This window comes from Microtus oregoni, unplaced genomic scaffold, assembly GCF_018167655.1.
Source record: "Microtus oregoni isolate MIOR12 unplaced genomic scaffold, Mior012 000000F_ref0000247, whole genome shotgun sequence".
Lineage (NCBI taxonomy): Eukaryota > Metazoa > Chordata > Mammalia > Rodentia > Cricetidae > Microtus > Microtus oregoni.
The window spans coordinates 46,002,080-46,013,286 of record NW_024543059.1 but is presented as its reverse complement, the minus strand read 5'-3'; the positions used below and the strand labels follow the sequence as shown (position 1 = coordinate 46,013,286).

General features: G+C 49.1%; 1 protein-coding gene across 1 annotated transcript; it reads left to right on the top strand.

Annotated features, from left to right (window-relative positions):
- The first annotated feature begins 3,145 nt into the window (after positions 1 to 3,145).
- Positions 3,146 to 10,368, top strand: LOC121450521 (sialic acid-binding Ig-like lectin 5). Its single transcript, XM_041655486.1, has 9 exons — positions 3,146 to 3,260; positions 3,323 to 3,697; positions 3,851 to 4,129; positions 4,311 to 4,358; positions 7,042 to 7,290; positions 7,377 to 7,679; positions 7,953 to 8,040; positions 8,260 to 8,359; positions 9,906 to 10,368. The coding sequence occupies exons 1-9, from the start codon at positions 3,224 to 3,226 to the stop codon at positions 10,095 to 10,097; spliced, it is 1,671 nt and encodes a 556-aa protein (XP_041511420.1). The 5' UTR covers positions 3,146 to 3,223; the 3' UTR covers positions 10,098 to 10,368.
- Positions 10,369 to 11,207: the final 839 nt, after the last annotated feature.

Below are 11,207 nucleotides of genomic sequence, written 5' to 3'. Positions count from 1 at the left end.
TCTCTGTGTCTCTCTGTGTCTCTGTCTCCCTGTGGATGTGTCTCTGTCCGTCTCTGTCCCTGTCTTTTTCTTTCTGTGTGTATATGCTACTGTCAATGTGTACCCATGTAGAGGTTAAAAGCCAACATCCATGCCTTTCTCTATCATTCTCCAGCTTATCTTTTTGAAGCATGGACTCTCAATGAACCTATCCGTCAATCCATGGAGATACCTAACGTCTCCGTGTCCGCTCTAGGATACCCCTTGTTGTTCTTTTTTAAAAATGCTGCAAGATCCCCGCAGCATGCTCTGGGAGCAGCCAGTCCCAGGCAGAAATGGCTGCCAGTCCCAGAGCGGCAGCCCGAGCGGTAGTGGTGGCGGGCCATGTGGCGGCAGACAGCGGGGCCCTGGGAGCAGCCAGTCCCAGGCAGCGACGACTGCCGGTCTCAGAGCAGTGGTGGCGGGCCATGTGGCAGCAGGCAGTGGGCCCCAGGCAGAGACGGCTGCTGGTCCCTGAGCAATGGCTGGTCCCAGGCAGGGAGACACATGGCAGGCGGTCAGAAGACAGAAACATGGATAGACACGGCATGCAGGGTGAGGTTGAATGTTTATTCGGGGGGTTATGGAGGAGGAAGGGTGAAGGGGGGGACAGAGAGAGGGAGAGGGAGAGAGAGAGAGGAGAGGAGAAAGAGAAAGAGACAGAGACAGAGACAGAGACAGAGACAGAGAAGGGGGAAGCAGAGAAGTGGGGAGACAGGCAGAAGTGAAGCTGCCTCTCCGAGAGGAAGATGGAAAAGAGAGCGAGCTCAGGCTGGAAGCTGAAGATCAGCCTGCCTCAGCGGATGGAGAGGGGAATGGGTGTGGCCTGTCTCTTAAAGGGACCAAAACCATAACACCCCTTCCTTCCCATGTGTATCCATACCCTTCCTCCAGCAACACCCATGACCAGATGGTTCAGTGGTTAAGAACGTCCTGCTCTTGAACAGGTCTTGAGTTCAGTTACCAGTACCCAGATCAAGTGACACAGTTCCAGAGAATCTGATCTCCTTTTCTGGTACCAGGTACCAAGCACATATGTGGTGCACATAAACTGATACATATATAAATAAATACATATAAAATTAAAAAATTAAAAAAAATCATTTTTATTTAAAAGCAACTGTTTGGGTATAGGTAGTAGATAACAATAGGAGCCTGTAAGCTTCCTCCTGAAAAAAAAATATTAAAATAGTAAAAATCAAATTCAGCAAAAAAAAGTCCCAAATTTTCTGGTAGCACTCTAATCATGATGGGATCATAATGCCGGCATTCATGGCAACGCCTAAAAAGACTAATGGAATGGTCTGCCTCTATCTCAAAAGTACCTGATGCCCGCACTCTACCCCTGCTTATGAGACGGGTTATAAGGAGAGTATGGGTACACTTCCCCACCTAGTGGTCAGAACATTACAGAGTGACTGGCAGACCTCTGGTACAGCAAGGATGGTGTTGGCTCACTCCCTCCTCCTTTCCCTGAGCACAATGGCAAACCTCAGAAGTGATGCAAGAGGCAGCTGAAGAAGACTCCAGTGTGTGTTGACAAGGTCAGTTGGTTTAGGACTTAGGGCTGAGGAGGGGAACAGAAGAGGAGAAACTGTATCCGCATCACACACACCTCTTACCAGAAGAGTCTTCAGACCCCATCTATTCACTGAGACTGCCCAGTGTCAGGCAGCGGTAAGCGCTCATGGGCTCACCCATCTCCTGTGCGGAACAGGAGACTCCCAACAGCATCATGCTGCCACTTCCTTCCTTCACTGGCGGTAGAACCAGTTTCTTCAAACGTTCAGTATAGACTGAGGACCAGCAGCTCTCTAGTAATTCTCCTTCCTTCAGCACCAGACTGGAACTGCTGCAATATCCAGCCCAGTGAAGTAGCAGCTACCAGTTTCTCGTCCTCTCTACTATGAGACAAGCATTGTTGGACTACCACATAGAACCGTAGTCTACCAGTTCAAACCCTTTAGAGAGCCCTGACTGACGTAACGTACGCACGCCACGGTACCGAGCAGCTTCAACGTGTTTATCTTTCTCAGTTCTGGAAACTCTAGGTCAACTTTTTGTTTGTTTGTTTGTTTGTTTTGTTTTGTTTTGTTTTTCAAGACAGGGTTTCTATGCAGCATTGGAGCCTGTCCTGAAATTAGCTCTTGAACACCAGGCTGGCCTTGAACTCAAAGAATTTGCCTGCTTCTGCCTCCCAACACTGGGATTAAAGGTGTGTGCCACCACCGTCCAGCCTAGATCAACATTTTTACAAGAAAGATTTCTCCTGAGGCCTCTCTTTGACCTGCAAATGAAGTCTTCTCCCCATGTCCTCATGTGAATGCCCTGTCTGTGTCTATGCCTGTACTGGTTAGCCTCAGCTGGAAACTTGATGAATTCTAGACTCCACTGGGAGATGGGCTGCTAAGCATGCCAGTGGGTGCTTATCATGGCTATGTTAACACCGTCCCATAGACTGAGATCCTAGACCATATACGGTGAGCTGAGAACATTCTACCAACTCTTGCTCTATTTATTGCATACCCTGTAGCCATCAATGGGCCTCACCACAATGGTCTGAAATTTCAAACTCTGAACCAAAATAAACCTTTCTTTCTTTAAGCTATTTTGTCAGGATATTCTCTAACAGCAACAGAGCAGCTGCTTAGGCAACAAGTATCCCTATTGCCTCTTCATACATTTAAAAAAAAAACTTGATTGCATTTATTTTTAATGTGTGTGTGTGTGTGTGTGTGTGTGTGTGTGTGTGTGTGCTCACTATGGTACGAGTGTGCCACCATGCATAAGTGGGGGCAAAGGACAACTTATGAGAGCCAGTTCATCCTTTCTACAATGTGGGTCCTGGGGATCACACTTAGGTCATCAGGATTAGTGGCAAGTGCTTTAACCTGCTAAGCCCTGTCCCTGACCATCAGCTAGGGTTCAGGAGCAGAGGGTGTGTCTCTCTCGCTGACTGTGACTCCCGCGATACCCCATGTGAAAAGTGGAAGTGATTGTTCTCCAAGGGCTCTGATGACCTATGGGCGGAAAGTTCCTTCTCTGTGGTCAGTTGCTCTCTTTCCTCATTCCTGGACTTGCAGGAGGACGTTGTCTCGGTCCTGTGACATCGAAGCCTGTCATTCTCGCCTCAAGGACCCGCCTCAAACTGACCAAGCCTCCTTTCTCTGGCCACCTGGAAGAGCCCAGAATCTTCCACTGTGTGATGCTGTGGCTCCTGTTGCTGTGTCTGCTCTGGGCAGGTGAGGAAGGGTAGCTACAGGGCAGGTGGAACAGGACCGAGATAACTCTCGTTTATTTGCAGGGTCCCTGGTTGAGACGGCGGACTATGAGCTCACAGTGACCAGTCCGGTAACAGTACAGGAGGGTCTGTGCATCTATGTGTCCTGCCAAGCCCGTTTCCCCGCTTCCAGTAGTTTTGCCTTTGGCTACTGGTTCCAGGAGAAGGCCGATATAAGCCGTGACTCTCCAGTTGCTACAAATGACCCAAATCGACCAGTTCAGAAGGAAGCTCAAGGTCGATTCCATCTCATGGGGGCCCGAGATTCCCATAACTGCTCCCTGGAGATCAGAGACGTGAAGAGAAGTGACACAGGGAAGTACTTCTTCAGGGTGGATGACGGTGACAAAGGGAAGTGGAGTTTTAAGGATCAGAACTTGCTCTCTGTGACTGTGACAGGTATGTGATGAGGGCTTGTGTGGGGGTCTTTGTCCCAAGGCTCTGGGTGTCCTCGGACCAGATAACGAAGCTGACTGGGGGGAGCCTGACTTGAAGTGCGGTCACACACAGCGATCCCCACCATGTCTTGTGTCCCTACCTCTCTCTGTCCAGCTCTGACTGAGACCCCTAACTTCCAAATTATGCCTACCCTGGTGTCTGGCACTTCCACCCAACTGATCTGTTCTCTGCCCTGGGCTTGTGAGAGGGGAACACCCCCCATCTTCTCCTGGATGGCATCTGCCCTCACCTCCCTGGGCCCTGGGACCACCCTCTCCTCAGAGTTGAAGCTCACACCCCGGCCCCAGGACCACGGCACTAACATCACCTGTCAGGTGACCTTCCCTGGTGTTGGTGTCACTGTGGAGAGGACTGAACAACTCAATGTCACCTGTGAGTGCGAAGCCAGAAACCAGGGTTTGGGGGGATGGGATATTAGGGTGCAGGATGGAGTGGGTAGAACTGGGTGATGGGTCCTGAAAGCTAGGAGTGTGGGAGAAGAAAAGAGCACGGGGGTGAAATACCAGCAGCCACCTCCTCTCTGAAAAGAGAACAACCATATCTGTCTGCCCAGATGCTCCACAGAAGCTGACCATCAGGGCGTCCCGGGGAGAGAACACAGGTAGGGAGAAATTTCTCCTCCCTGGGGCGGGTGCAGGAACTACTGCCCCCAGAGATGAGCAGATGTTTTGGAGCTCAGGCAGGAAGAGGTTCAGGGTGGAGAAGGGGGTGATACGGTATCCCCTCTCACCTCACCCACACAGTGCACTCCCCTGAGATGCCCAGACTGTGTCTTCATCCCCAGCCCGCCCTCATTCCCCTTTCCCAGCTCCCTTCCTCTCTGTGAGGTGATTTGTTAAATTTGGTGTGAGATGTATCTTATTCTGCCTCCACCTCTGTAACATGATAGAGGGAGTGACTTCCATAGCAGAAACAGGCTCCTTACCTCTGAAGGTGCTTCTCTGTCTGCTTGGTTCCTGGTGATGGTATCCTGCCTGTGCTACAGGTGGTCTTCTCTTTACCCCTGTCTTCAGACAGCAGAAACAGACCACACAAGCAGTCTGCTGTCTTATTATAGCCCCATTAATTCCACCGTTGGCACATCTATTCTACGATCTCCTTTACCTTAATTACCTCCTGGTTACCTCTATGATATTGGTGGTTGGGGCTCCAATATATGTGAATTTTAGTGCAATATAATTCTGCCCATATAAAAAATTAATAGTAATAGCTTTTAGTGTCTAATATTCTCCTGTCTCGGTTGACCATAAACAGGTAGTCTTGTATGCACATTTAGACACACACACACACACACACACACACACACACACACACACACATTGAAGCCCTGGGGTAGGAGGAGAAACATATATCTCTTCACACACCCCTTTACAACTTTATCAATTTCTTCTTTATTTATTATTTACTTATTTATATAGGATGGAACTAAAGCACTGAGCTGCACTCTAAACCCTTTGTTAATGGAGTTCTTAAAGAAACTAACTCCTGGCAAAAGTCAAGGCTAGGGATTGGGGAAGCAAAGCAGCTGATCCCCACCCCAGACACTCAGTTGCAAAAAGAGACAACAGACCCTGGCCCCTGCTAGTCTACAGGAAACTGCTAACTTCCTCATTCTGCTCTGAACTCGCTCTCTTCCCATTTCCTGCCCTTGGCCATCAAACCCCCAGCCTGAAGCATGTAATCTACACCTTCCTAAACTCTGGTCTCTGTATTTCTGAGTTCTGTTCCCTGATCACAGTGTAACCCACGTGCAGACACCCTCTGGCGTTAAAATAAAGCCTACCTGCCTAATATTTGAGGTTGTCTAAAGTCTCACCTCTTGCTTTCGTGGTCAAGCCTACCCGGGCACAATACACGTGTCAAGCAATGGCAAGTCACTGAATTAATTTTTTCCTCTTAGATGTAGTTTTCTCAGAGACTTTCTTGTTCACACATATTAGTAACTCCATGGTTTTCTAATGATATGATAGCACATTTACCCTCTTATCTCTTGACAGAAAACTGGCATTCCTTGACTTTTATTCAATAAGTGACTTACAAGAAAACTCTTTATTTGTGTGACCATGTCTATAAAATGACTTCCAGAGGTAGAAAATTCCAGCACAAAGGGTCATTTGAATTTCACACACATACTGCCAATTTGCACAGCATGGACTTTGTCTTATGCATATCCCAGGAACGGTGTCTCTCTCCTGACCAGCACCCCACCCTCCCTCGTGCCACAGATGAAGTCACGGCACCGTAGTTTTCATTCTCTTTATCCTCTCAAGAAACCGAGTCTCTTTTGTGGTGTTTAAGTATTGCTTCTGGGCTGTGGCTGTGCCTCCGTTGGTAGAGTGCTATCCAAGCGTGCAGGAAGCCTCGGGTGGAATCCCCAGGTCTGCATAAGCTGCACATGGTAATTGCACTCCAGCAAACCCAGCACTTGAGGGGTGGAGGCAGGAGGCTCAAAAACTCAGAGAGTGGTGGAGGCAGGAGGCTCAAGAACTCAGAGGGGTGGAGGCAGGAGGCTCAAGAACTCAGAGAGGGGTGGAGGCAGGAGGCTCAAGAACTCAGAGAGGGGTGGAGGCAGGAGGCTCAAGAACTCAGAGTCACCCTCATCTCCATAAGTTTGAAGCTGCCTGAGGTAAATGAGACCCTCTCTCACAATAATAATAATAATAACAACAATACGTTGTATTGTGATAATTTCCAAATTATAACAATAATAATTTCCAAATAATAACAATAAGTCATCTGTGATAATTTCCAAAGTCATCTGTTTGGTAGGTGAAGGGACTTCAGTGCCCTACAGTTAGCGTAGGGCGATTTTGTCTCACCATGGGCAGAACACTATGGCATTGTCCCTGGACAGCCCCACTGTCCTTCACATTCTCCCTCAGCTTTCCTCCTCCTGGAAGACCTTCTTGCCCTGAGAATCTCCCTGAGCTTTGGAGACAGATCTTCTATAAAAGCCACCACGTGCTGTGCCATGCCTGCCTTAGGCACCTACTACTGGGACTGTGAGCTCCTAGGACACAGCTGAGTTAGGCAGGCCTTAGTGAGACGCCCTGGAGAGACAGAAGGACAAACTCTCCAGGGCCAGTAAGGCATCTAAGTTGGCAGAGAAGACTGGAACCCAAAGTAGTTCTGCTGGTCTCACACTTCTAAGAGATACTGACTATCCACTCTTTACGGTGTGAGGCCATCGGCCAGCAGAAGAGAAGACAGGTGTGGTAAAGGGAGGAGAAAGAAAGGCAAAAGCCCCCTGTGACTGGGCTCAAGCCTTCTCTCTGCCTCCTCAGAACCTGAAACCCTGCACAGTGGCTCATCTCTGCATATCCAAGAGGGTGAGTCCCTGCGCCTAGTCTGTGCTGCCGACAGCAACCCCCCTGCCTTGCTGAACTGGGAGCAACAGACCCAGAAGCACATCCAGCTCTCCAATGAGGAACTACAGCTGCCGAGGGTGGAGTTGGAGGACCATGGAAAATATATCTGTAGAGCTCAGAACAGTCTAGGTGCTCAGGTGGCCTCTGTGAGCCTCGTCATCAGGAGTGAGTTGGAATATGATGGGGGTGGGGCATTGCAATCACAGCTTGGAAAGCCCCTGTGATGCCTCTCTTTGTGTTCCACTCCCCAGGCCTTCTACAGCTGCTGGCACCCTCCTGCTCCTGGGAAGCTGTGGGTCTCCACTGCAGCTGCTCCTCCAGAGCCTGGCCCGCACCCTCCCTGCGCTGGTGGCTGGGGGAGGGGCTGCTTGAGGGGAACAGCAGCAACAACTCCTTCCAGGTCACCTCCAGCTCCTCAGGACCATGGGCCAACAGCTCCCTGATCCTCAGCAAGGAGTTCAGCGCTGGTCACAGACTCCGTTGTGAGGCTTGGAACGGCAATGAGGTTCAGCGTGCCACTGTGTTGCTGCTGCCAAGTCAAGAGGTCACAAAGGGTAATGTCCGGGTTGTACAAGACGTCTGAGTGAACAAATTAGGGCTGACTTGGCTTAACTGGGGCTAGTGTTCACGGTTTCCTCTCTGTTGGGTTGGTAGGAGGTCTGGGGATAGGAAGCTGTACACGCATACGCCCATGGGGAAGAATAAACCGAGACCAGAGTGGGAGTGGACATTCTCATAAATAATGGACTGCAGAAAGTTGGAAGTTGGATGCTAAGATGACCGCTGAGAGGAAAACTTTCCATCACCCAGGCCTTTCTTGTTAACAGACAAACCAGATCCCAGTATAGGAGTGCTCCAAGGGGCCGTGGGAGGAGCTGGTCTCATGGCTGTCTGCCTCTGCCTCGTCTTCTTCATGTGAGTGGTGGCCCCATTTGGTAAGGCCTCTGCTTAAAGAACCACGAAGACCCAGCCGGGGTCAGGGTTAGCAGAAGGCAGCTGCTACTTTGGCCAGGTGCAGGGTCTGTTCAGATCATGCAGTCCGGTGCACTGAGGATCTCTAACACAGAGCAGCCCCCTCTGTAGCCCCTGTGCCTGGTCTGCCCTGGTCTGAAACAAACTGATCTCTTTATCCAGCGTGAAGCTCCTCAGAAAGAAATCAGCCCTGAAAGTAGCAAGCATGGAAGGCAATCCTGCTGGGAGCCCTGTCTCAAGCATGATTTCATCTGGCATTTTGGTGAGATACCCTACCCAGGTATCCAAACTGAGCTTGTGTTTCCCCAAATGTCTCCCCAATATCCAGCTTTTCTTCTGCTTCCACAGGCTGGGGACCTGGCATTTGTCCCCTCCTCTACTTCCTGCTCCCAGTATTTACACAGGACTGCCTATTATTACTGTCAACAAAGCTCTCCCCACATAGCTACTTCCTGTCAAGTCTTCACAGTCTTTCCCTGGGCCTTGGTGCTGTCTTCATCAGCCCAGACTTAACTTTCAGAAAGGAATTCCAAACACAGCGGCTGAGTTCTGCTTGATCCTAACAGTTCAAACGTGTGTCATTAAACAGAACTAGAATGCCAGGTGGGCATGGTGGGCAGACCTCAGCACTCAGGAGGCTAAGGCAGAGGTATGGGGAGTGCAAGGCCAGCATGAACTGCCTAGAGAGTTGAGGGCCTACCAGGGATTATGAGACACAAATAAAATCAAACATGAGAAGAGAGAGCTAGGAATGGGGCTCTGCAGTGAACTTGCCTGGTATCCACCAGGGAGAAGCAGGCTGTGGCACAGACGTGGAGTGCCTGCATAGAGCCTACCAGTGAGGGCTCAGTTTGTGACTAAGGTTTAGAACCACCCGGGGTAGGGGTGTGGATCAGAGATGGAGGGCCCGCCCAGCTAAAATATCTCCAGCTCTGGCAGGCAGACCTGCCTCTTGTAGTCTCAGTCTTCCCTGCTCCCTCCACATACTCTGAGCCCCACCAGAGCAGGATGGGTCTAATCCTAGCTTTTTGAGAGCTTGCTGTAACTTCCCACTTCTGCTCACCAGATTACAATTAAATTAAGTTTTCATTTTATTTTGAAATCTGACTTATGATTTGGGGTTTCTGTGTGGCTCAGGCTGTTCTGGAACTCACTGTGGAGCCGGAACTTGTCCCAGACACAATCTTCCTTCTACAGTCTCCCAAGTGATAGGATTGCTGGCAGACACATCTGGCTTTTCCTTCATTTGTTTGTGACAATCTGATGCTGTCTTTTGTGAGTCACTTAGCCTGAACCAGACTACATTTATATCCATAAATGGGAAAGGAGGGGATTGTGAGGACTCAAGAGAGCTAATTAAAATTAGCTGGGGATGGGGTGCAGCGTGTTATTAGAGTCCTTGCTTACTATGTGCAGGGTCCTGGGTTTGAGCACAGTGCTGTGGATGCTGTTGTGTGCACATAGGTATATCCTGGGGGAACGTGGGAAGGGGTGTAGACACACACTCATATTCATGTGCACATAGGTATATCCTGGGGGAACGTGGGAAGGGGTGTAGACACACACTCATATTCATGTGCACATAGGTATATCCTGGGGGAACGTGGGAAGGGGTGTAGACACACACTCATATTCATGTGCACACGTCATCAAGTTAAGGTGAGTGAGTGAAAGCATGGAGTGAAGACTCAGGAAACGCACGGGAAGTAGATCATGAACAAATGCACAGCTAAGCCCCAAGTGCCTTTGGTGATTTTTGATGCCATCTGCTAAGTCTTGACTGATGGCCTTCTATAATCGGGTTCCAGGGTCACCTGAATGCATCAGGGTCACCAAACCAGAAAGATCGGCCACCTTTTGCCACAGTCCTACACACTCTCACGGATGAGCCTGAACTCCACTACGCCTCCCTTTCCTTCCATAACCTGAAGCCCAGGCAGCCTCAGAACACGGAGACCATCAAGTCTGATTACACCGAGATCAAGATCCGCAAGTGCTGACACTCGGTGCACCAGGTGTCCCAGCACTGCCTGGAGTCCAGGAAGGCATGGCTGAGGACAGCATAAGTTAGGGGCAGACTGTGATTATCAGTGGCTTTCTAAGCCAAGGGTTATGAAGGGGCAGGAGGGAGTCTTAGGAGGAATGAAGGTCACAGGGTTCCTGGGTTCAAGTCCAGATTTAGTGTTATTCCCACAGAAGCTGCCCTTCCTCATGTGGCCTCTCTTCCTTCTCTGTAAAGTAGGATCATATTCATAAGGTGTGACAAGGAGAAAATGCAATGTTTATTATTAATTGTGTTGCTTTATGTTGCCTCGGCAGTGGGAGAAAATTCTGACATTAGTACATACTTGAATTTTACTTGTATATTTTAAAGAATATATGTTAATTCTTAAAGTGATTCTGTTTTTCCTTTGTTTGTTTGGTTAGTTTGGGGTTGGGGGGAGCTTGATTGGAAATAGATTCTTTCTTATACAGTATATCCTGATTACAGTTACTGCTCCCTCTATTCTGCTCAGTTCCTCCCCACCTCCTCTCCCATCCAGATCCAATCCACTCTTTCTGTTTCATTAGAAAAGAACAGGCTTCTAATAGATAACAACAAAACATAAACTAAAATGCAATAAGCTAAAACAAAACCGTCACCAAAAGTTGGACAAGCCAAACCAACAGAAGGAAAAGAACCCAAGAGAAGACACAAGAATCATGCACACACTCAGGAGTTCTATAAAATTACTAAACTGAAATTCTTAGAATATATGCAGAGGACCTGGTGTAGACTCATATAGGCCCTGCTTGCTGCTTCAGTCTCTGTGAGCTTCTGTGAGATTTGCTCAGTTCATTTAAAGGGCCTTATTATCCCCCCGGCTCTTACACTCTTTCCACCCCTCTTCTACAGGGTTCCTTGAGATCTGAGGGGAGAAATTTGATGGAGAAATTCCATTTAGAGTTGTTTGTTCCAAGGTCTCTCCCTCCCGGCATACAGTCTGACCGTGGGTTTCTACACCTGTTCCTGTCTTCGGCAGGGAAGAGATTCTCTGATGACGGCACTGATCGAGGAGTCCAGCAGGATATCACTGTTGGGTCTTTATGTGATGTGGGCATCAGGGTAA